The sequence below is a fragment of the Populus trichocarpa genome, chromosome 4 (assembly GCF_000002775.5).
Source record: "Populus trichocarpa isolate Nisqually-1 chromosome 4, P.trichocarpa_v4.1, whole genome shotgun sequence".
Taxonomy (NCBI): domain Eukaryota; kingdom Viridiplantae; phylum Streptophyta; class Magnoliopsida; order Malpighiales; family Salicaceae; genus Populus; species Populus trichocarpa.
The window spans coordinates 1,187,879-1,212,905 of record NC_037288.2 but is presented as its reverse complement, the minus strand read 5'-3'; the positions used below and the strand labels follow the sequence as shown (position 1 = coordinate 1,212,905).

Here is a 25,027-nt window from a genome sequence, read left to right as displayed (position 1 = left end):
TAGCTGGACCAGAAGTAAGCCTCTTCACATTTGGTTGACATGGGAGAAACATAGGTTTCTGGCTCAGTTTTTTCTTTCTTCTTCCTATCCTGTTGGTTTGAAATAGATTCTTCATGATTTGGTAAACTTGATTAAACCTAGCTGATAGTTGATTGAGTTGATTTGTTGACTCAATCTCATGAGCCAACAACCTAAGCCCTTTTACAAGCTAGTTGGAGTCGGATATAACGTGAACAAAACCGATCCCTCACGCTCACGTTTTTGAGCCTGAATGATTCGTTAATGCTTGAAACTCTTTCTTCCTATCCCAAAGGCTATTTCTGCAAGGAAAGAAAAGCCTTCTCAAGTGAACAAAGGTTGCGTCTGGAGTTAGCCAATTAGGGATTTGCAAATCCAGAGTCTCTTGAACTAAATTTATGGCCGGCAAATCACACTCAAGACTGCACTTTGCAGGCCTCAACTACCATATATACTCTATATATTTTTAGGCATTGTCCCTTTAACATCAAGAACAAATACTTAGTCTTGCAAGTATCTTTCTTAAAATTATGCTCTTTTGGCACCCCTTAAAGGACATGATGTTATTTCATCATTATTTAACTTTTTTCCCGTATTGTGTATCTTCTTCTTAACTATGAGATATATTATTTTCGATGCAAAATGTAAGGTGATACATATGAATAAAACTAAAGTGATGAAGAGGCCGCAGCTGCAGCTAGCGTGCAACTTGACCTAGCATAAAAATTTACAGGCAAGAAATTCAAAGGCCAACGTTTTGGGAATGGGTTTGTCCCCCCCAGTCACTCAATCATGGTTGACACAAAAATAAATAAATAATATTCTAGTATTTTTTTGTCAAAGATGCTTCGTGCCGGTGGAAATTTGGTCTATTTTATATAAGGCATGCTTCCCCTGTTGACTCTAGAGCTCAAGAATTATAATAAGATAGAAATTGATCAGTGATGTCAAGCACAGTTTTATACTCAGCTAGGGTGTGAATTATGCAGGCTGCTCTGTTAATCTGAATATTTAATGCTAATAATTCTTGATTTCTTCAATAATATAAATACAATAATTCAAATAGAAAATCATTTATTGTTATTAAAAGAAAATCCTACTTGCTTAATTAGAGCCAGCATCTTTTCCCCAACAAAATCCCAATACGAAACTCCCCTAGTTTTCCATCCACAAAAAAGCAAAGCATTATTAATCCTCAATTAGGCTAGCTACTCGCCACTTGCTTCTGCTAGCTAAATTGTTCATGCTGGCGTGAATCAATTTTAGTCTTGGCATAAGCCTGCAGCATCGAAGACCTGTCATTATGTATTACAAAATCAATAAACTAATGTTAGGAGCAGCAGCAGCAGCAGCAGTTTTCAAACCTTGATGTATGGCCAGCTCAAGAGGCCAGCTTTCCCATTATTTTCCTACCAAACACTAGTGCACATGCACCGCTTCATCATCATATGACCTCCTCCAACTTGCCCCATCACACACTACTCCAATATTTACCAGCAGTTCTTTTCAAGTCGCTATAAATATAACATGTCTGATCACCTCAACTTGTCCAAAAATATTGAGCATTGCTTCTTTCTTTAGTCTCTTTAAGCTTCCAAGATTTCCTCACTGTTAATTACTTTTCTTCTTCTTCTTCTTCTTCTTCTAGAGAGGAGATGGGTGCTCTAGCGAGGAGATCATCATATGGCTACTCAAAGTTGGATAAAGAAGACCCAGAAGAGGTCATGCATAGAAGAGCACAATTCTTGATCTACAAGGCACTACAACAAGCAGATTCCCCTAGAAGAAGGCCATCTCTTTTGAGACTCAGATTGTGTAGGTTAAAGATCAAGATTGGCAAGAAACTAAAGAAGCTGAGGAAGGGCATGTTGTTATCTATATCCGCTGCAAGAGTTAGAGTCTATGAGCAAGTTACAGGTCAGTGGAAGCGCTTGTTTGGCGATGGAGAGGCCATTGCTAGTCTTCCTCCTATGCTGGCCTTGAATGCTTGAAATTAGGTTTCATATATCGAGTGTTTTTTGGTACTGCTGAACATCAACACATGTGTGCAACAATATTATGGTTATTTTGCTCCTTTTATTTTCATGGAGAGCTGCTTTTTTCAAATTAGGAAACCTTAAATCGAAGATCATATATACATGTCGACTAGGTAGTTCCTTGCAAGGAATGAGAGTAAGAATCACTACTTGTCGGTGCATCTTTCCTAGTCTGTGTTCCCCCACCACTATATATTCCATACTATATTGTTAAATTCAAGGTAATTGAATGATTAATATGCCTTGGAAGGGCATGAAATTGAGCATTTCTATTGTCCTAGACAAGCCAAGATGGTCAATCTACAAGCAGTGTATGCAAAGCACAGCGCCTTTTTCATCTTGGAAAAGGGCAAAAGCACAAAAACCATCCCTCACGTCTCAAAAGTAGTGGCAACCCAGATACTCTTGGAACTTTCCCATTCATGCCGTACTGTCCTCTTACTCCCCCATTTATAATTGATTGGCTAGCCAGTAGCAGCTGGGGCATCATCAGCCTATTAAAACCAACCCATATGATCCAGTTGTCGCCATTAATATTTTCCAATATGGGTATACTTTTTTCCTTCTGATTCATGGATAGTTGCTAAACCGAGTCTCTTATGATAAATTTGTTCCGAGAAACTTAAAATTCGAAGCTCGGCCTGGTTCATTTTCTAGTTAAACATATTGACTCGTCAAAAATCGATTCATTTATAAGAGTTTTTAGTGGTCTAATTGAGCTGATCATTCTCGACTCAAATCAAGCTAGAAATCTAAATCCGACCTGGTAATTTTTTGAATCAGTCTCTGAATCCAAACTTAAATCTAAATCCGACCTGGTAAGTATAACTTTATAAAGCGGGCTGGATGGATCCACATTTATTTTCCAAAATATATGCTCTGTACTTCTGTCGACACCCTCAAAAGCTTTGAAGTCATGGCACAAATGGCGCACGGCTGGCTTCTCTCTATTAACAGGTTGGGGTCACGTTGGGCCCTCATGGTCAGATCGGGCTTACCAGCTAATATAGTCAATGTATGCTTTACGCATTTTTCTTGCCATTGATTGTGTTGTGATTGTCACCCGCTCGCACTCGTCATGTTATGCTTTCGTTTTTCTCATTTTAGTAGAAGGTTTTGAGTTATAATTCAGCCTCAAGGTTAATGCACGTTAGTACTATTAGTCTGGATATCCTATTTTCGTTATAAATATACTAATTTACATGCCTACATTGAGCAGGATTAAAATCTCTTTTGATCATATCAAAAAAATATTGTGGTGAAAAAAAATTATTTGATATTTTTATTAAATTTAATTCGGGCGAGTTAACTTAAAAAATTTCAAGGGAATTTCATGTGCATTTTAATTAATTTTTAAAGCTAAGGATCATCTTCTTGATTAAGCTGACAATTGTTAGAAATAATTTTCAAATGAACATTGTTAAATATTTAAGAGTGTGTTTGAAATTGTATTATATTAAAAAATATATATTTTCTTTATATCAGAACATTAAAAATATTTAAAAATACTAAAAAACATTAATTTAATATTTTTTTTAAATCAAACATTCATTTAAAATTCACTCAAACGGCAGCCTATTGACTTATCTCAAGCTTGCACATTACCAAATTTGGGCCAACATCATATGCCCTTCTTTCCTATTGGTGGGCATTAGACATGGGACACTTCATTTTCATGGGCTTATGAGCTTTAAGAATTGGGTTGGGCCTTCACTAAAAAAAAGCTCAATCCAGTTCAGTATTGCCCTCCATAAAATTTGGAATTTTCACATATGAAAGAATTATAAATGCTTTTTCAATACTGAAGATATGTAAGTAGTTAAGAAATTCAAATACAGTAAGAAACTAATCAGTTTCATGATAAAAATCAATGGTATAAGTAAAAAATGGTCCTTCAAAGCATAGTTTTTAGACCCGGTCCGGTGGCCAGTCCGGGTTCCAGGTTTTGGCCAGGTCACCAAGTCACCTGGATCAATTTTTTTTTTAAAAAAAATCAAAACGACGTCGTTTTAGTAAAAAAACAAAAGTCAACGAATTTTTTCTTTCCATGTTTTTTCTTTAACCCGGCCCGGTTCCAACCCCGGGTCGGCCGGGTCTCGTATCGACCCGTCGGGCTGGACCGGGTTTTAAAACTATGCTTCAAAGTGTTGGTGCCTTAGCCATATTATCCAAGAAAATCTTATACCAATAAAAAAACTATTTTTCTTCAGATTTGTTGTTTTACTGGAAAAAAAATTGATTTTTGTTAATTTCAAGTTTTTATTTTAGTTTATTTTTTATATAGTTTTTAGGTAATATTAAGATTTTTTTTTATACACTTTAAGAATGAAATTGGTATTTATAAATATTTCCATTACCATTGTAGATAGAAAATGGATAAATATGGACAATGGGGGATTTGAAAAACTAAGGAAATTGATTGAAAGATCCCGTAAATCTCAGGAGTGAAATTAAATTTATCCTTTTACTTTTTATCCATAAAATTACAATTATTTAAACATAGTCATTGTATCCGAGAAATAAATTACAGTATAACCTTGATAAATTAATAACACCAATTAAATATTTTTTCCCAATTTAAATTTAATGTTTAAATAATATCTTAATTAGTTAATAATTTTTCATGGTTCTCTAACGGTATAATTTATAGAGGTTTAACTATGTATAGATAGATGTAAAACCCTCCGGGTAAAAAACCATAAATTGACTACTTTTATGCAAAATAAAAAAATTCATAACTCTTAATAGAGTTATCAGAAAATTCTGAAAATTTACATAGAGTCTTCTAATATGATGTCTTAGCTTGGGTTAAAATTTAAAATGTTTTAGAGAAATTCAGAAATTTGATGAAAAATCACAATAGTGATGAATTTGATTATCTTTTCAAATTGTTTTAATAATACTTTTATGTTAACTTATTAATTGATATTATGAGACTTGAATATATTTATAAGTATAAGTATCGAGAGATTGTTTAATGAATGAGATATGATCCAGGATGATTGGATCAAAATGAAAGTTGTAATGACATATAATAAAAATGTTGTCGATAACTTGGTACCAACAAAAATAGAAGAAACTCTGGCGAAATTGTCAAAAAAAAAATCCCATAATCTTAAACATATTATTCAATACTTAACATTAGTAAAGAAATGTTTGAGATTTCATGATATTATAATTTGAGGATGTTACAATAGAACCCATATTTCTCGAGTGTTTGTTTTTGCAGTAGTTTTTTGTTTTTTAAAGTGTATTTTAAATTGTTTTTTACTTGAAAACAATATCAAATTAATATTTTTTATATGTTTTTAGATGATTTTGAAGTGTTGATATCAAAAATAAAAAAAATCTAAAATAGTATCATTTTAATGTATTTTTAATTATTGAAAACAACTCTACACCGTAATACTATATACATGAATTATTAGATGGGATGACATATTCATATGCCTCATTTCTATTATACTATTATATGGGTAACTTGTAGAATAAACTCCCATGAAAATTTAAAATACCTCACCAAATATAGGTTTTAAGTTGATAATGCATGAAACCTTAGTTGATAGATGAGAGTATTGATATTATTAAATTTAGATAAAATGGATCAATCTAGTGATTTGTAGATTTAAAATTTGATTTAGATTGGGTTTTTTTTCAATTTGGTTTAGAGTTGATTAGGTCAAACCGACAAGTTTACCAGCCAACTAATTTATTTGTTTTTTAATTTTTTTTAAAATTATTTTTTTAATTATTTTTTAAACCTTAAAATAACTTATTTTAGATTGATTTATGTTAATTTAAATTGAGATTCATGACCCGTGTCTTTAGCTGCGCCGGTTTTTATAACTTTGAGGAGTGTGACCTTGCAAATAAAAGAGAAAAAAAGAAAAAGTATAAAGATCAAGATCAGATATTTTATAATTCAGCGCTAACCTCTTGCATACTGGATTGTACCAAATTAGGCAAGAAAGAAAAGAGGGGAAGAAATGTCACTTGTTATTCGACAAATGACACGTCGCTCCTGATTTTCCCTGGTAACTTCATAAGAAGCGATCTTCAGAGCTATTTTAAAAACCCAAACAAACAAACAGTCCCTTCTACAATTTCTCTACAGTTTCATCCCTTCGATTCCAGGTACAATCTCTTTCATCTTCTGATTGGTTACTGAGAAAATGTAGGAAGATGAAAGAAATTTTTTTATTTTTTTCCTTAAACTCTCTTTTAAATTACTTGCATGCTATAATGTAACAGTGATTTTTAGTTGCTTCGTGTAGAAAATAACAGTTTTTATTGTTTTTGTCGATTTTTTAAATTCTTAATCGAGAGTTTAATGGTCAATTTAATGATTTTTTTTTAATCTGAATTGATTTTTTTATGTGGGTTATGCTTAAATGCAGAGAATTTAAGCTTCAAGGTGGAAAATCTGTAATCTTTAAGCTTGTTTTATACTCTAGTGCAGAGAATTTAAGCTTCAAAGGGGCAAAGTTGTGATTTTTATGATTGTTTTATGCTTCAATGCAGAGAAATTAAGCTTCAGAGTGGCAAAAGTTGTGATTTTGATTGTTGTTTTCAGATGGGATTTGAGGGATTTTTGATTTATTAAAACTAAGGAAGTTGAGGAAATGTGGGTTTAGTGTTTTAATTATTTTGGTGTGAAGTTTGTGAGGTTTGGTGAAAATGAGTGTGGTGGGATTTGATTTTGGGAACGAGAATTGTGTGATTGCAGTAGCGAAGGAACGTGGGATTGATGTTTTGTTGAACGATGAATCAAATCGTGAGACACCGGCTGTGGTGTCTTTTTTTGAGAAGCAGAGATTTATGGGTTCAGAGGGAGCTGCTTCTTTGACTATGAATCCTAAATCGACAGTTTCTCAGGTTAAGCGATTGATTGGGAGGAAGTTTAAAGAAGTTGAGGTTCAAGATGATCTTAAATTGTTTCCTTTTGAGATTGTAGAGGGCCATGATGGTGGTATTTTGATTAAGGTGCAGTACTTGGGTGAGATTCATGAGTTTAGTCCAGTTCAGATTTTGGGGATGTTATTTTCTCATTTGAAACAAATAGCAGAGAAGAGTCTCGAGATGCCTATTTCTGATTGTGTTATTGGTATTCCATGTTACTTCACGGATTTGCAAAGACGTGCTTATTTGGATGCAGCTGCAATTGCTGGACTGCGACCTTTGCGGTTGTTGCATGACTGTACTGCAACTGCACTGGGATATGGCATTTACAAAAATGATATCTCCAATGCAGGCCCAACTTATGTTGTATTTGTTGATATTGGTCACTGTGACACCCAGGTCTGTCTGGCATCTTTCGAGAGTGGACAAATGAAGATATTATCACATGCATTTGACAGGAACCTGGGAGGGAGAGACTTTGATGAGGTTCTCTTCAGTTATTTTGCAGCACTGTTCAAGGAGAAAGATGACATTGATGTTTGTACTAATATGAAGGCATCTATTAGGTTGAGGGCTTCATGTGAGAAATTGAAGAAGGTCTTGAGTGCAAATGCAGAGGCGCCACTTAATATAGAGTGCTTGATGGATGAAAAAGATGTTAGAGGTTTTATTAAGAGGGAGGAGTTTGAAAGGCTGTCATCAGGTTTGGTGGAAAGCATTAGTGTTCCCTGTCGAAAGGTGCTGGCTAACTCTGGCCTGACTGTAGAAAAGATTCATTCGGTTGAACTTGTTGGTTCTGGGTCTAGGATACCAGCAATTACTAGAATGCTAGCTTCTCTATTCAAGAGAGAGCCAAGCCGGAGAATAAATGCAAGTGAGTGTGTGGCTCGTGGTTGTGCTCTTCAGTGTGCAATGCTGAGCCCAATATTTCGAGTTAGAGAATACCAGGTTTGTTCTTTACCATGGACAAATGCACATTAATTCCTTCTCTCTCCTGGCTGTGTGTGGGGTTGTCATTTATTAGCATCCATCATTCTTTCTCTCTCTCTCTCAGGTCACATGAACATTATAAGTTCAATTTCTTCCTTCAGTTTACTTTGTGTTGACCATCAATAAATTAACATCATATATTATGTGCAACTGCATGCGCTGGCATGCCCATTTTCACATGCATGGTGCTATGTACTATATATCATGATTGTAATTTGTTCAATGTTGCCACTATCAGGTTCAAGATTCATTTCCTTTCTCCATTGGACTCTCATCAGATAAAGTTCCAATTTGCACATTGCCAAATAGCACGCTTTTCCCAAAAGGCCAGGCTTTCCCAAGTCTTAAGATACTTGCTCTTCACAGAAATAATATGTTTCAGATGGAAGCCTTCTATGCTGATCCGAATGAACTGCCTTTTGGCATAGCATCACAAATCAGCAGTTTTATGGTAAGGATAGCGAGCAACAATCAAGAATAGACATGCTTCTCTTCACAGATATATGCAAATCTTCTAAACTTGACTGTTCTTACTGTTTTGATTGACATTTTGTTCATTTTGTGCTTAAATTTTCTGTTAATGCTTCTGTAGATTGGGCCTTTTCCAGTTTATCAATTGGAAATGGTGAAAGTTAAGGTTAGAGTTCAGTTAAACCTCCATGGAATAGTAAACATAGAGGCATTCATGGTAAGTGTATCTTGACAAATTCTGCAAGCATTTTGACTTATTTGATTTTTTAGTTACACCCCTACTAAATGAGTGTCCTCCTTTAATGCATTAGCAAATTGAGGATGGTGCTGAAGTTACAAATGTTACTTCAGAAAATATGGTGGCCAAATCCGACCATTCACCTTCTGTTGAACAAAATGGTGCTGAAGTTACTAATGTCGCACAGTCAGCACCTTCATCCATACCTGCGGTATGTGTTGGTTCAATTGCCAATCATATGCATGATTTTATACTCTAATTTTTAGCTGCTATTCTTTTGGCTTAACGTATCTGAAAAGATTGCAATAATGAAAAAAGAAGAAAAAGATATTCAATTCTAATATTAGTTTTATATCAGATTTATATTTCCTGGCTTTGTACTAAAAACTGACAAATGATGCCTGATTTTTGCTATCCTTTTCTGGACTGCTGTTGTCATATATTCTTGGCAGCCATATCATTTAGATTTTGCAATACTACAAATTGAGGGTGTCATGAATTCAAAAAAGTGCTTTCGGCTGGAAAATATTGATGTTGGATCCACTTTCTCTGTGAAGGATGAAATTAGGAAAGGAAAAATTTTCAAAAGGCTTGAAATTCCAGTCAGTGAGGAAGTCTATGGAGGAATGACAAAGGCTGAGCTCTCAGAGGCTGAGAAGATAGAGCTTCAGTTGGCACAACAGGACTTGAAGATGGAGCGGATAAAAGACAAGAAAAATGCTTTGGAGTCCTATGTCTATGAGATGCGAGATAAGGTATATAGCTTCATGTCAAGTTCCCTCTTCCCAGAGCTAACCTTTTGTTATCAGCTTCTAAATTGGCATGCAGAATCCATGCCATCTTGGCTGTCCAATGTCTTTGTGGAATGCACTATAAAGTTAGTAGATGTTCTTATTTTATTCTTTCATTCTTTATACAAAATGTGAACTAAAAGGTTAATTTGGTGCATGCTCTTTGGCTTGCTTTGATGATGGAAGGCTTGGCAAAAGATTGCTTGGGCTTTCCCTCTTGAGTTTCACATGTTTAGGCTTGGCTTTATTGGAGCATGCACAGGGCACCTTGATAATTTTACTTTAAGAGCATTCACTGCTTTCCGTTTCCATGTAACGGATTTTCTATTATATACACTTTCATTTTTAATTTTTTATTTCACATGTAAGATGTCATAGTTATGGTAATAGCTGCAATCACTTACTAGGGTTAGTACTCTCTCTCCCTCTCTCCCTCTCTCTCCCTCTCCCTCTCTCTCCCTCTCTCACACACACACACGTGCGTGCACACACAAAAAAGTTGCGTTCTCTTTTCTGTTATATTTTTTCTTGTAGAAGTGAATGTGCATGCAGAAATTGCTAGCTTGCTTGTGTTTTGTCTCTAAAACTCTATTTAATAGGACATTGCAGAAAATATTGCTGTGAGGACTGTTAAGAATTTTTATTTTAAATTAGGCCCATCTTTCCTTGATTCTATATTCTTATATGTTCTTTATTAGGCCGTAGTTAAGTTCATTAACAGTGAGCCTTTAGATAATGCTTCACCCTTTTTCCCCTCATGAGTTGCATGATGGAATAACTCGGTAATATGAATAGATTTTCAGTAAGTACCAGAGCTTTGCCACCGAGTCAGAAAGGAATGAGATCTCTATAAATCTTGAAAAGACAGAGGAGTGGCTTTACGAAGATGAACCTGATGATGAATCAGAAAATATTTATAATCAAAAGTTAGAGGATCTTAGAAAGGTACTTTGACTAGTATTATCTTTTGGATTCACCATAATTTATTGCTTGATGGAAACAACTGATAAATTTTAAATATTTAATAGCTTGTTGATCCTATTGAAATTCGATATAAAGAAGACGAGGCCAGAGAAAAAGCAAGAAAGGATCTCCTAAGTTGCATCGCGGATTATCGAATGAATGCTGGGTCACTTACAGCTGGTGAGAGGGATGCGGTATGATCCTTGTCCTGTAATAGGGTGGCAGTAGAGATTTTGGTGATCAGTCACCAAATCTACTCTTTTGACATTTCCCCCATTTTTCAGGTTATAGATGAGTGCAACAAGGCTGAAAATTGGCTGCAAGAGAAAACTCAACAGCAGGACTCATTACCAAAAAATGTTGATCCAGTGCTGTGGTCATGCGAAATCAAGAGAAAAGCAGAGGGTTTTGATGCGTACTGTTCTCACATCCTTAGACTGGCAACATTTATCTCTGCAGTAGAACCAAATTATCTAGTTTACTTTACTTTCAGTGTCCTTTGCTATAGAGTAGTTTATATTCAATATCTAAATAGCATAATGTGTTGAACATTTTTGCTTGTTGATTTGATCTCTTGTGGACACTGCTTTGAAGATTGATCTTGTCAAATCATCACGAGGACAAAAATATGACAGCATGTTGTGCATCAAGTGATGATTGAAAGCTTCTAGCTAAATCGCTGTGCAATATTTCACTCACATTCATGGTCTGAGTTTCGAGTACTCAAGCAAAACAGATTTTGGGTGTACTATGAAAAAAAAAAAAAAGGTTGGATCTGTACGGAGACAATGTTTTTGGGTCTCTCTCATTGTCAAAGGGATCGATATCAACACATAGGTTTATGACACACCCATACACATTGAATGATGGATTTGAAAATTTTATTTATTCACTAATATAAGTGTATGTAGATTTGATAAGATTCTATTCTCCAAGGATTTCAACTTCATCGTAGTAGTGTTTTCTTCTCAGTTTCTTGACTGTTGCTTCTTATCTTTTAGATGATTACTCCTTTTAATTTCTTCACAGAAGCTGATGGGTTTTTTTGTTTCAGGACCTGCAAATATATAACAAAATCTCTCCCAAGAACAGATGATTCGGATCACATAGACAAACCAGATGACGGGGAGTTAGATTGATGCTGTTATACGCGGTTGTTTTATGTCATCAATCAGCAACAGCAGAAAAACAACCAGAATATTTATCCTGAACTAGGTCCATTTTATCGGCTGATCAGCTTGTTACATATTTCACAAGAATGGTTCATTAATTTTGCTTGAAAGTGAGATTTGTATTTGCATATCCCGTTGCTTGCTAAGATTCTTTTGCCGTCATGCAACATTGGTTCTCTGGTAGGGTTGAAAGATGCTTTGAGACTGAGGTGGGCTGTAGGTTCAGTACTTATCCATACAAAAAAAGAGAGAGGAAAATTTCTTTGACAAAAATGTAATATCCAGGAAGGATATGCTGTGGTCATCATGCATATATTCTTATGTGTTTTACCCAACTCAATTGTGTTACCTTTTTTGCATGATGAAATGAGAATTTACATATTTGATTTTGATAGATACTTATGCTTTGTGTAAAGACGGTAATGCTTGTTGAAAAATTCTACGCTGCTCAAGCTATAATTACCAATAAACTATAAGGTGGAGAGAGAAATAGGAGAAAAAAAATATTAAAATCTTTATTCACAACAATCTTGATAAACTGATTCCTGCACTAAGTCTGCAATAATGTTTCCTCTAGTAGAACCAATGAATTTAGTTTTTTTTTGAACTAGGATGATGATGCTAGGCATGTATAGCTAGAGTTGCATCTGTGTTTGGCGAGCAGATGGGATGAGATGAAACTGAACAGCATCGATGTTAAGTTTCAGAAAATCAATTATCTTCCCATTTGTCCAGATGACTTTGCCTTCTCCACCTGAAATTGGAACATCTATACAATCAGGAACTTCATCATTGAGAAAAATTATTTCCAGCATTCATGCCATGCACATGCTTGTCAAAGTTGCTGGATTCATATCAACTAGTCAACTAAAGAACACCAGTTGCACTTGATTTTTGTTTACTGTAGCAATCAATTGACAGACATATCACAAGATGCTATGGCCAGTTGGCCACACCATAGACTTATATTTTGGTTACCATTGTGTTAATGGGCATGGCATGTATCCTCTTTCTATCGATAATTACTTGTTGCTATGAATGCTTGATGATATCCCGCCACATCTGTCAATCCTACGTTGTATCATCAACGCAGAAAACTATTATTACACAGAGCAGGTTCAGGAGAGCATCAACGTTTTGTTTGTTTTTGGGCTGATGACAATGGTGTTGATGCAGGACTTGCGTAGTGGTGATGTTTTCTAAGAAAGTACAATCTCCGCTTCTTTTTCCAATACAAATCATCTTGCTTATTAAGCCTTGCTCGGCCTGAGTCAATAGATACATAATACCTGACCTCTTTAAAATAAATTAGGTGGAAAATAAATTTGTTAGCTTTACTTGCCAATTTCTGATCCAATCAAAACTTGTTTTGATATTTTTTTTCAAAAGTTATTGTTGTTTTTTTTTTTTAATATTAAAACGATATTAATTAACTTGAGTAACTCATTTAATAACAAAATATTAGAAATAATTATGGAAATTAGAGAGTTAAAGTAAAAGGAGTAACCTTGCAGCTTCATTGAAACCCACTGACACCATGAAGAATAACCCCATTATTGACATATTGTACAATATAATATATATAAGTCATTTGACCATTTTCTTTTACACACAACAAAATTAACTGTGGTGATGACTGTGTTGCGTCGCATTTGGCTTTGTTTGGTATCTCATACAAAAAAGGCAGAGATATATTTCATATAAATTCACTTCAAAATTATAAAAAAATTATTTTACTTTTTCATTCCTGCTTCTAGCTATAATTAAACATGTTTGTGTTTTCTTATATATATATAATTTGTCGGAATCAATTATCAGGTCTCCAAGCAAAGCATTACAGCTGACGCAGAAGATAATTTCAGAAAATCCACAGCCCAGTAAAAGCTTGGCAGGTAAAGCCAGTCCATGTGCTCTTGCACCGCCTACTCATCACTATAAACACAAATTGAGCAGCCACTATAATCCACCATGACAGGCAGTGATGCAAGCCCGGTTAACACTAGGGGAAAGACAAGTGCAGTTGCTGATATCATGGCACATGAGGTCACAGCACTTTGTGCTTGAAGGAATTTTTGTATAGGAAAATTCACAGCGTAAGCAAAATTTGGGTATGAGACCATATACAAAGACAGCTGCGCTGCTGACGCTACGGTTGTTGGTTCATCAAGTAAGATCAAATTGGCTTTGCGAAATTACCATGAGGCCATAGGCTAAGAATTGGACACCACATTGCCAAGAGAGGCAGCAGCAAGCTCAAGATGGCCGAGGTGGCCAGCGAAGATTCTGGTGGACAAGGACATGGGTTGTTGATCAAGTAAACCAAAACAGCAGGTGCAGCTAATATCGGAGAAGGATCTTAAGTTCAATCCAGGATGCCAACCGAGGCGCTTGAAGTAGCCTAAGTTGGTGTCGACATTTTCAAGCCTGGAAATTGGTGATAGTGAGAAATTGGTTCGGGTTCTGGGATTGAGCGTAAAAGGGGTTCATGGACTTCACCTCGAGACTCCATTTTGTCCATTTTTGTGGAGATCGTGATGTTGATTTGGTTACTTGAGTTGAAAAATGGAGAATATGATTTGAGAATGGGTTGGAGGATATATAATCATGGTGAGAGACTTGAGGAATACTCCTCATGGTTTGTCAGTGAATTATTCCATAGGATCACCACAAGTGATTCATAAAAAAAAAAAAAAAAAAAAAAAATTAAAATTCACCACAAGTGGTAAACAAATATTGCTTTAAGATACGAAGAGATCATAATAAGTTCAAGTTCTATCCCCGAATAGCTTGTTAATCTTAAATCCTTGGTCACACATGACCTTTTTTCTGAAAAAATAGGATAAGCGGTTCTTGTCAATTTAATAAATCATGTAATCGAGATTATAATTGTTAGATTTGGTACAGATTTGATTTAGTTTAGAGCCCGGTCTTTGGGTTGTTGAGTTGACCCATGTGTTACTTGATCAACCAAGTGTATAATTTTTTTTCTTCTAAAACTATATTATTTTAATTTCAAAATATTTTTTAATTTTAATTTTATCAAGTTTAAATCAGATTTAATATGGTTAAATGGGTTAGAGGTTAACTTTCTAGTTTATCCAAGTTTAACTAAGTTAATTTCAAAAAATAATTTGAAATGAAATTTGGTTTAGATCAAGCTCTGAATCCTTGAGTCACCGAGTTATAATCAATCTAAGTTATGAAGCACTAGTTGTAGTAATTTAAAGAGATTCATACATAAATAAATCTATACCATCTCTTATACACATTTTAAAAAATGGTTTACTTTTTTTTTTATGATAGGTATTCTTGGTGAATTACTGAATTTTCCTATTGTAAAAATAAAGTAATTTTTCTTCTATTCATATGTAAAAAATATAAAAAAAACACTCCTCTCATATATGATTAAAAAAATTCACCTTCACAATAGTTTTCCGCAGAACTTCAATGGTAATGGAGAGAAAGCACACCATAGTTTTGCCAAATAATGTTTAAAATTATTTATTACCAAGGAAGGCCTTTTAATGAGAAAAAGAAAATTCCTTGTGGATTGGCTGGGAAAAATTTACGACTGCTCTTAATTACTTCCAGCACTTGTTTGGCTTAAGAGTTTGTTGATGACCAAGACATTGTTGCACAATTGGCGAAAAACTGCGTTTCTCGAAGACAGCAACATTTGTTGGCCAGGAACCTGTTTCTTGAACCCATTCTCGCATGATTCAACATCAGCAACTGCTGCTCTCACCCAAGCACGCACATCATTAGTAGCATTGGCTAACAAAGCAGCCAATGAGTCATCAAGTTGCTGGATGGCATCCAAGTATTGATCTGAACAATCTTCTAGGGCTTGCTCATTGACAGGGCCCAGAGTTTTGTTACTAAGCAATGTTGTCTTGATGTACAAGGATGTGTTTGTTGCCTTCGTTGATGCAAGGTTTAATGCAATTATGCCAAGTTGCTGTAGATTGGCTTGTTTGCTATCAGGGTTAGATTCAAGGCTGGCAACACAATTAACCTTGTTATGAGTTTTTGTACATACTTCTTGGATTAGGTTGGTGCGTCCTTTGGCCACTGATGGGTGGAAGAAGAAGGTGAGGCTTAGAGTTGCAGAAAACAGGAAGAAACTTGTAACGGGCTTCATCTTTTCTGTAATCTGCTAGAAGGGGCTGGTTGTTTGTGGGTTTATATCAAGAAAAGAACAGGCTAATTTTTCAAAAATAGTATTTTGGACAACTAGTATGAGGTAAGTTTTTGTTAAATTAGTAAGCAAAAGGATTCAAGCAAAGACTAGAAATGGAAGAAACAAATGCGGTTAACCACTAAAGAAAGCTGTTCTTCAGGGCTTCAATATAATTCTCAGGCCAACTCCGAAACAGTCAATAAAGTTAGAAAAACAGCAGGGCCCTTCCTCACCCCTCTAAATCCTACCTTGGATGTTCTCAAAGAATCGTTTCTTTCTGGGTCTAGGAAGACCACATCATACCTAGACTTGTATATTTAGAATTTTTTTGAACCTAAAATGATATTATCTTGATCAAACTTACTATATATGGTGTAAGATCCAACCCTTTGTGTTGTTCAAAATAGTAAAGACATAATAACATGATGGTAATATCCATTTGCTCCCAAAGTCTTAGTCGTCGTCGTCGTCTTCTTCTTCTTCTTCTTTTTAAACCTAATTAAACACATATAAACATGATATTCATTGATCTCATTGTTCTGGGATTGGTCTTATTTCTTCTAGCTATTTTTTTTAAAATATCATGGTATCACAACCGTTTTTTTCAAGGAGTTAATTAAATTTTTTTTAACCATAGACACAAAACTTGAGAATTACACGACCAAATAAGTGTAAAAAGAGATTTTAACACCAATTAAAAATTAAATAGTAAGTTGAGAGATAAATATAGATAAAGATTTTCGATTTAAAAGTAGGTTGACCGACTAATAAAAACTCAATTTGATTTAAAAATAAAATTTAAAGACTTCATATTTCTTTTTAAATTGGGGTGACAACATCTTGGATTAACAAATTAACTTGAGTTAACCTATTAAACTTATGTTTCAGGTCATAAATCTGATTGAGTTTAATAATTTTATTTTTAAAAATATTTCTATTTAATTATATGATAACAAAAATAGATGATTATAATAAAATAACCAAATGAAATATAAAAAAAATGACTACTATGAATTGCACACAAAAAGAACTCTTGTTAATATTAAAAAAAAAAACTATAATCTCATTTAAAAATATAGTAAAAATTGAACAATATTAAATAAAAAAATATCTAGTTAGTTGACCCATACTTTGTTACGGATCATTGGGAGGTAATTATCACACGTATCATTAATAGGGAAAACTGATATTTGAACAAATTTTTTAGAACTTAATTTTGAGGTGCTCTTATAACCACGTTTCAAGGGTTTTGAATCTCTACGGGACGCCTCCATCATCACAGTTTGAGATTTCTATTACAAGGCTTGGCAATTAAAATTGGAAGTGCAGAAGTTACGGTTTAAGGATACTAAGAAACATTACAATACTTTTAAAACTAGATCCGAGATTCATCCAAAATAAGAACTGAATCACATGTCGAAGAGCTTAACCCAATTCTTCTTTTTTTTAAAAATAAATTAAAACATTGTTATTTTAATAAAAACAAAATTTTAAAAAAGTTAATAAGTTGATGACTAAGTTAGGTCAAATTGATTGAATCAGCTGAATTTTTTAAATTTTTTATTTTATTTTAATTTATATTGATCAAAACCCAAAATCAATTGAATCATAGATCAATTTTAAAATAATAGCTAAATCTTTTATAAAACTAAAATGATTTTAAAAAATTAGTACCAAATTCAATGCTCTTGAATATTCAAGGGAAAAAGGATATGAGAAACTACAAGAAATGAAAAAGGAAACCTCTTGCTTCTTGAGATTTATTCAGTAAAAGTGTCTCCTTAAAGGCAAACAAAATATCCACTAAACCTAAACCAATGTCCTTTTTACTCCTTCAAGAGTGTTTCTTTAGTGTCATTCCAAGAATCCAATCGACTGGGCAAGCTTTCTCCACCTGAAAAATCTAAAATTCACAGCTAATGATTTTAAATTTGTCCATTATTTTTTTAGATTGTGAGAAGAGATATTTTCAATTTTATTTCTGGACATTCAAGTACTTGTTTTATCTGAATTTGGTACGGGATCTATTGTTTTCATTCAAGCTTTTTGAATGGTTTTTGCGATAAACATGCTTTTCTTTTTATTATTTTTTCAATCTGTAATTGTTGATTTGGATCAAGAAGGAAGCAAAATAAATGAATTTGGTTGATTTAACTTTCAAGTTAAAATAATAAGAAAAGTAAAAAATCGTTAAGCTTTTTAATAATAGCATGGAATACTTGATCATTTTTCGCTCTTAAAGCTTTCATCACCAAATATAAAAATTGTTTTTCAATCTTGAATTTGATTGACATTAGGAATTAATTAGGGTCTTTTTCTAATTAATTTAATATTTTTCAATATTTCTTGCTTAAAGAAATTTAAATATTTTCTTGAATTAAAAGAATACTTATTTTACTTTGATGATCAATATAATTTGTTGAATGAACAATCTCTTTGAACCGAACATATAAACACTGAATTATATTTTACGTTTTGTTTTCAGAATTTTATTTTTCTTTAGTTTTCTTATTAATCCTTAATCTTTATTATAGTTTCTTGTAAGAAGAATTAGAATAATTTTTCTTGGGTTTGACCTGGCTTTCACTATTGTGCTATAAAAATCAATTCCTTAAAAAGAGAGAAAAATTAGAATTAATTTTGGTGGTTTCGACAGCAACCATCTTTTTGCACCTTAGTCTTTTTAATTTTATATATCATTCTTATGATTTCTTACACTTGATAAACCTTGGTAGAGGTGACAAAAGTATATTGGAAAAGGGTTTATGAAAAATCAATGATTATGTTGCTTTCATTATTGAATAGAAGTCAAAGTTTGTTGCTTCCATTATTGAAGGGAAGCCAATAATTAAATTGCTTTCATATTGAATGAAGCTAATGTCTGTTGTTTTCTTGAAAAAAAAAAGTTATTGTTATGTTGCTTTCATCGTTGGATGGAAGCCAATGGTTGTAGCTTCCATCATTGAATGGAAACCAATGATATGTTGTTTTCATCGTTTGATGAAAGTCAATATTTGTAATTTCATTAATGAATAGAAGCCAATGATATGTTGCTTGTTTCTATTAATGAATGAGAGTCATTGTTATATTGTTTTTATAACTGGATAAAATCTAATGTCTGTAGTTTTCATCTTTGAGTGGAAGCTACTATTTGTTGCTTTCATGGTTAAATAAAAGTCAATAATATATCGTTTGTATTGTTAAAATAAAACAAATAAGATGAAGTGTGAATATTGAATACGACTTTTGGGAGGTGAGAATGAGGTTATGATTGTAAAACAACTAAAATTTTAGATTGGAAGGGAAAATATGTTATATTAAGGAAAATGATAATTAGTGTGTTGAGAATTATCAAAATTTATTTAAATACTAGTGAGCACTTGTGAATTTTATTATTAAATTATTTATTATTTTATTGTTGTCATTTATAGGATCATCACACACCGCAAGACATAGTTGATATATTAGGGTTATATTTTATTGTATTAAGTATTTTTTTTTTGAAAGATGTGTATATTATTTAAACGCCAAAGCCTGGCGGGAGTAGTACAGAAACTACACAATATCTTACTATGGCAAAAAGCCATAAATAGGATAAAGCGCAGTATAAGAAAAACAAAAGCAAAGAAAACCTTAGAATAGCCATCCGAATGAGGTCAAAGCTAAACAATCCTCTACAAAACAAAAACGAAAATAACTCAAAGACATAGTGGGAAAAGACACAAGAGCAAGGCCATAGAAAAAAAGTGTAGTCAAAGTCAGGCAACAAAATCACTTGATCTCTGCACTCCTTGTTTAGCCATGCAATCTGCCATGCAATTACTTTCACGAAAGATATGGGAGAAGGTGATTGAACCAAAATATGCTTTCAGCCTATTAACAGAGGAGAACAGATTATGATGCTTCCAGGGACGGTTGTGAGGCTTATTCATCCAGCTAATAGCATTGACAGAGTCAGATTCTATGATGAGGTGTTGATGGTGGAAGAGACAATTAGATGCTGAAAGTTCAATGGCTTTGACAATAGCCCTTAACTCAGCAATATTAGAGTCTAAAATACCAACTGGAACAGAGAACATACCGAGAAGATGTCCATGATGATTTCGCAGTACACCACCTATTCCAGATTTTATTGTATTAAGTATATTTTGTACTTACACACTTCTTATGTATAATTAGTAGAATCCTTAACTTTATTCTGTAAATTAATCGTTTTGTAAACTCTTTAGATGTAGTACCATGCATTTACTTTTCTTGTTACATATTTTATATGCTTGTCCTTTGATTTTTAAGCTTTATTATTCATATTTTATGGAAGAAAATTTATTGTATGTCAATCTTGAGTTGTGTTGATATGGGGTAAGGTCCAGAATGGTTGGACCATGATTGTTGTGTTGTTTGGGTTGTGACTAAAGATGTCGATAATTTAGGTGTCGATATGGGGTAAGTATAGAGAAAATTCAGTTGAAATTCTGGTAAGATCTTTAATACCGTAAGATTTTGTTTAACCACTTATATAGATGAATTATAAATAAAAAAAAAGATTGATCCTAATGTTTCATATAAATATATTATTTGAACACAACATGTGTTAAAAATTAGGATGTTATATATATATTAATGTTGATGACGAATATTCCTGATATATATCAATAAGAAAAAATATTCCTAACATATTTATTAATGGAAAAAAATACCCTTGATAGGAGGTTTTCCTTACAAACTATTTCTTATCATTAACCTTATTTTTTTAATCATGACGAGCTGAAGTTAAATGTTTTATTCAATAAATATAATTACCTAAAAAGCTAAAAGTATATTACAATAACGTAGTAGCCTTCCACTAATTAAAGTAGCCTTCCACTGTTAATTTGTCATCATTACCTGTTTCATCTCATCTTTCAATCCCAAAGATTGGATACAGAGGGCAGATCCTTCTTTACTGATTCCAAACATTCCAGCCGAACACTTTACTCCTGCAGAGGTGGCTGCCTTTTGTCATCCCATGTATTCAACCGGTTCTTCGCATTCTCCACCTGAAAATTTTGACACTAGTAATTTCTGCTTTATCTGCTATTTTATTTCTTTTTCCGAAAAAATAAGGATGAAATGAAAAGATTATGATAAAAATATAATTAATCGCATCATGTGAGAAAGTGGAGATGAATGGCCAAATCCTTTGAAAGGGAACTAACTAGCTTAAAATAATAAATAAATAAAATTATAGGGTATTTGGAAGATTAAAATATATAAAATCATAACAAAATATTAAAAATTTTACCTCTTTATTCCAATCTGTTCTCAAAGTAACCCATAACAAAATCATAGTTTGCAAAAGTGTGCCTCCCAGCATGCCTGACCATATTCCCTGCAGAAAATACAGTAAATAGTTATATATATTATAGATACCTTTAAATTGACAAATATAACTCCACTACTTCAGTTTCAGACATCTTGTTCTCAAAATTCTGCAATTCAAGATTTGAAGGATTCATATGGTTTGTAAGCAAACCTTTATGGCAATTAAAAGTTTTGCTTTTATTATCATAAAATAAAATAAAGGTAATTAAAAGTAAGTAAGGCAATAATATTACCTTGGCACCAAGGTCAAATTTAAAACCAAGAAGCACCCCTAGTGGAATACCAAGAAGGTAGTAGCACCCTACATTCACATATGCAACAAATGCTTGCCATCCACATCCAACAGCCACCCCTTCAACATAAACAAATTTATCTACAGTTATGGCAACCATTACAGTGCAGAGGATAAGGAGTGATCAGCACTGTAATGCAGATGATATGAAGTTCTATCTCTGAACAGAAGAACATTTTTCTATTGAGTTGTGAGCACCATTATGGCAACCATCATGTTTCTTTACTCTATATGATCTGCCTTGCTTTAATTTGTATATACTAATTTGACCTTGAGCTTCCGGGTGTGTACAACTAGCTGCCAATTTGGCTTCACCATGTTTTGACATTAGCTCAGTTGTTTGAATTTTATGCATGTATTAACTCTATGCTTCAAGCTGGAAACTTTTCTCAGCTATTGTTCTTGGCCCTGTGCCTTGAAGCTAGCTTTGCATGCTAATATATATTTTATGAATACAAACGTTTCTTGCTTCTCTCTCATCGCTTGCTTGATGACAACTATCAACACTTTCATGCTTACTAAATTACAGAGAAAGGTAAACGGCAATACCAGCTTCACCTTCAGTGAAGATTGTTAAGGAAAAGAACATTTTTTTTTGTTAAAGATTGTTACCGGACAGAACAGGCTGAATGCCATTTAGTATGAGAGTGGCAGCGAGGAATGGAGAGAGATCAGAGGCAGCTTTAGCAACAACTTCACCTTCAGTGAAGATATAGCTCATGGAGTCTCGAAAAATCATCACAATAATGGCTGCAATTACTGAAATTATAAATGAACATAAAGTCACCACAACGACTGAAAATGATGCTGATTTTGGATGCCCTGCTCCTAGCTCATTGCTCACTCTCACACTGTTTGAAATCAAGTAAATGTTGTCAATTTTGTGTTCTATGCCATAATATATATATATAAAAAATTCTTCTTAATTAGGATTTAAAACTAATGTAATTCATTTAGTTTCATATTATGTTAGGTGCTTATGACCATCTTTTATTGTGCAACTATCCATGTTGATGTTGTTAATGAAAATATTATGGATTAAATCAGATACATAAACACAATATCAATAATATGATGAGAAGGGTACTTAATTTAAAAAATAATATGTATCATGAATCATATTTAAAAAATAATAAAATTAGGACTTCTCATATTTTGAAAATTCAGATAAAGATTTATTATAATGATAATTGATATGATTTGCAATCTGCTCAAAATTTAATTATAATATGGGGCAGGAATTGATTTGAGACTATAAATTATTTAAAAATAATCATAGTTATTAAATCTAGTTTTAATCTATACTTCAGAGCTCTAAACCCTATATAAACCCAAGGTTGAGTTAGATGTGTAATTAAATTGGTATAATAATTAGTGAGGTAATATTCTCTTCTTTTAAGTTTTATTTGCATAAATTTGGATAGAAACATGCTGGAGCACAATTTTGATATAACAAAAGCCAAGATAGAAAATTTTAACTGGCCTTGCAGCAGTGTTAAATCCAACTGAAATCATGAACACCCATCCTGATATTGTCGTGCTGCATATAGAGATGAATAAATAGTGTTAACATTTCAGTCAGTCACCAAGCTTTTTCTTTCTTTTCTTGAAGTACCTAGCAAGAGACAAAGAAAATCTGAAAGCATCAAGTCTATCTCATGGCTTACCAAACTGAGAGAGAATCCAACGCAACCTCAGCATTTTTAAGCAATCCAGCAATCAAGACTAAAATCTGAAAGTACCAAGTCTCTAAACACAACATTACTGCTGAGGCAGCAGACAATTTAAAGAACCTCCAAAGACCATTAAAGGCCTGCAAACTAAAACCTTTCCATGTGTTTCTACACGTCTTACCCATTGCAATGTATGCAAATTGAGCCACCACTATGATCCACCAAGACAGACTCAACACAAGGCTTGCACCTAACAAGCCCCAGTCCCATTTGAAGACTGCAAGCCAGGTTAGAAAAAGATGCACCACAAGTGCACCTACTGATATGTATGCACTAGGTGCAATTATGCTTTGGGATTGCAAGAATTTTTGAATGGGGAAGTTTGCAGCATAAGCAAAAATTTGAGGGATGAGTCCACGGACAAAAACCGCAGCTGCTGATGCTATGTTGACTGGTTCACCTAGTAAGATCAAGATAGGTTTGGAAAATATGTAGATCACCATTAGAGGGAGAGCTGTTAGCATGAGGAGAATAGTTGATCTTTGGAGGTATATGCCTAGAATTTCATATCTATTCGCTCCATATGCTTGGCCACATAGGGTTTCCACTGCACTTCCCATTCCAAGCTGCAAGACAAAACAAAACCAAACCTGCTTTAACAAAACTAGAGGATAATTTTCTACTTCATATAAGCTGATACTTCCAAATCCTTCCTCTAGTACACACAAATTTAGAAGGGAAAAGAGACATATATAAGAGCGAGAGAAGGTGTTACGTACCAGAAGGCCATAAGCAAAAACTTGGATGCCAGTGTTGCCAAGAGAGACAGCAGCAAGCTCAAGGTTTCCAAGATGCCCACAAAAGATCTGAGTAGACATGGAAATCACATTATTGAGCAAGTAAACTATCACAGCCGGAGCTGCAAGCTGGAAAAGCAATTTCAGTTCAACCCAGGAAGCTAAACGGAGTCTCTTAGAGTATGGTGATTGATTATTTGTTAGTATTTCTTCAAGCTCATTGCTTACAGTCTCGTCATGGTGAGAGACTTTAGAGCTTAATCTTGAAGTATCAGAGTCCATTCTCCTCCTCTTTTGCGCTACTAATTTGAGCTTATATATCGAATAAATGCTGATAAATTGTTCTATAGTCCTTGGATTTGAACTTTGTTATATCTTAGTCCCTCATATTTGAAAACCATTAGTTGAGTTCCTTCATTTTTGTTGATTGTTGTGGTATAAAAACATTTGTTGGTGTTTTCTTAATCCCAAATGTGTAGTTCGAACCATTAATTTGAACTTAAAGAAAACCAACACATAAGTGTGTTCAGAGAAAATAACATAGCTGAACTTGATAAAAAGAATCAAGAACAAGATAGAATTTTGCTAAAAGGGGTCTAAATAACTAGAGTTTTTATTTGTGTTTTATTAATGAATATTTCTCTCTAATATAGTTTGAATTTCAAAAGATTTATAACTTTTAAAATTGAAAAATAACTTATCTTTATAAAATTAAAAAATCATAATCCTAAATCAAATAGAAAACAATATAAAATCCAAAATTAAACTAGAAATCTAATAAATAAAAGGAAAATAACAAAATTGAATGAAAGAGTATTTTTTGAACCTAATTTGAAGATCCTTTTGAACTCGGTTGATTATAACATATAAGTTTATCCTATATAGAAATAGACATACAAAATCTTTTGACCAAATTTGAAAACGATTCAAAAATTTATGAGTTTCTATCTATATGGTTTTTTTGGTATGATCAAGCTTCTTCTTGGACTAATCTATGTCCTACTAATTCATAAACAAGTCTGATAGGCATTCTACGTAGTCTAGTGATAGCATATATGCATTATCAAATCCTTCATAACTTCATTCTCTTTAAGGTCATAGGTTAATACGAGTTAAAGTACTATGTTATAGATTTTTTAAACATAA

At 33.4% G+C, this 25,027-nt stretch overlaps 4 protein-coding genes across 5 annotated transcripts; 2 read left to right on the top strand and 2 right to left on the bottom strand.

Annotated features, from left to right (window-relative positions):
- Positions 1 to 1,363: 1,363 nt before the first annotated feature.
- LOC7479060 (uncharacterized) lies at positions 1,364 to 2,320 on the top strand. Its single transcript, XM_002305545.4, has one exon. The coding sequence runs from the start codon at positions 1,674 to 1,676 to the stop codon at positions 2,007 to 2,009; it is 336 nt and encodes a 111-aa protein (XP_002305581.1). The 5' UTR covers positions 1,364 to 1,673; the 3' UTR covers positions 2,010 to 2,320.
- Positions 2,321 to 5,930: 3,610 nt separating this feature from the next.
- On the top strand, positions 5,931 to 11,972 carry LOC7458534 (heat shock 70 kDa protein 16). Of its 2 annotated transcripts, none has more exons than XM_024599878.2 (10): positions 5,931 to 6,188; positions 6,576 to 7,901; positions 8,182 to 8,394; positions 8,536 to 8,631; positions 8,726 to 8,863; positions 9,210 to 9,407; positions 10,239 to 10,388; positions 10,472 to 10,600; positions 10,691 to 10,821; positions 11,461 to 11,972. In XM_024599878.2, exons 2-10 carry the CDS (start codon positions 6,732 to 6,734, stop codon positions 11,543 to 11,545), a joined length of 2,310 nt encoding a protein of 769 aa, XP_024455646.2. In that variant the 5' UTR covers positions 5,931 to 6,188; positions 6,576 to 6,731; the 3' UTR covers positions 11,546 to 11,972. The 2 variants fall into 2 exon arrangements, with proteins under 2 accessions (XP_024455646.2, XP_024455647.2); XM_024599879.2 differs by having other exon boundaries at positions 6,452 to 7,901.
- Positions 11,973 to 15,053: 3,081 nt separating this feature from the next.
- LOC7458532 (pectinesterase inhibitor) lies at positions 15,054 to 15,775 on the bottom strand. The gene has a single exon (XM_002304878.3). The coding sequence runs from the start codon at positions 15,717 to 15,719 to the stop codon at positions 15,156 to 15,158; it is 564 nt and encodes a 187-aa protein (XP_002304914.3). The 5' UTR covers positions 15,720 to 15,775; the 3' UTR covers positions 15,054 to 15,155.
- A 4,740-nt stretch (positions 15,776 to 20,515) lies between these two features.
- On the bottom strand, positions 20,516 to 24,188 carry LOC18097398 (protein DETOXIFICATION 40). The gene is made up of 7 exons (XM_006383871.3): positions 23,864 to 24,188; positions 23,079 to 23,710; positions 22,895 to 22,951; positions 22,024 to 22,262; positions 21,353 to 21,471; positions 21,040 to 21,126; positions 20,516 to 20,794 (listed from the first exon to the last, which is right to left on the bottom strand). The coding sequence occupies exons 1-7, from the start codon at positions 24,161 to 24,163 to the stop codon at positions 20,729 to 20,731; spliced, it is 1,500 nt and encodes a 499-aa protein (XP_006383933.3). The 5' UTR covers positions 24,164 to 24,188; the 3' UTR covers positions 20,516 to 20,728.
- Positions 24,189 to 25,027: the final 839 nt, after the last annotated feature.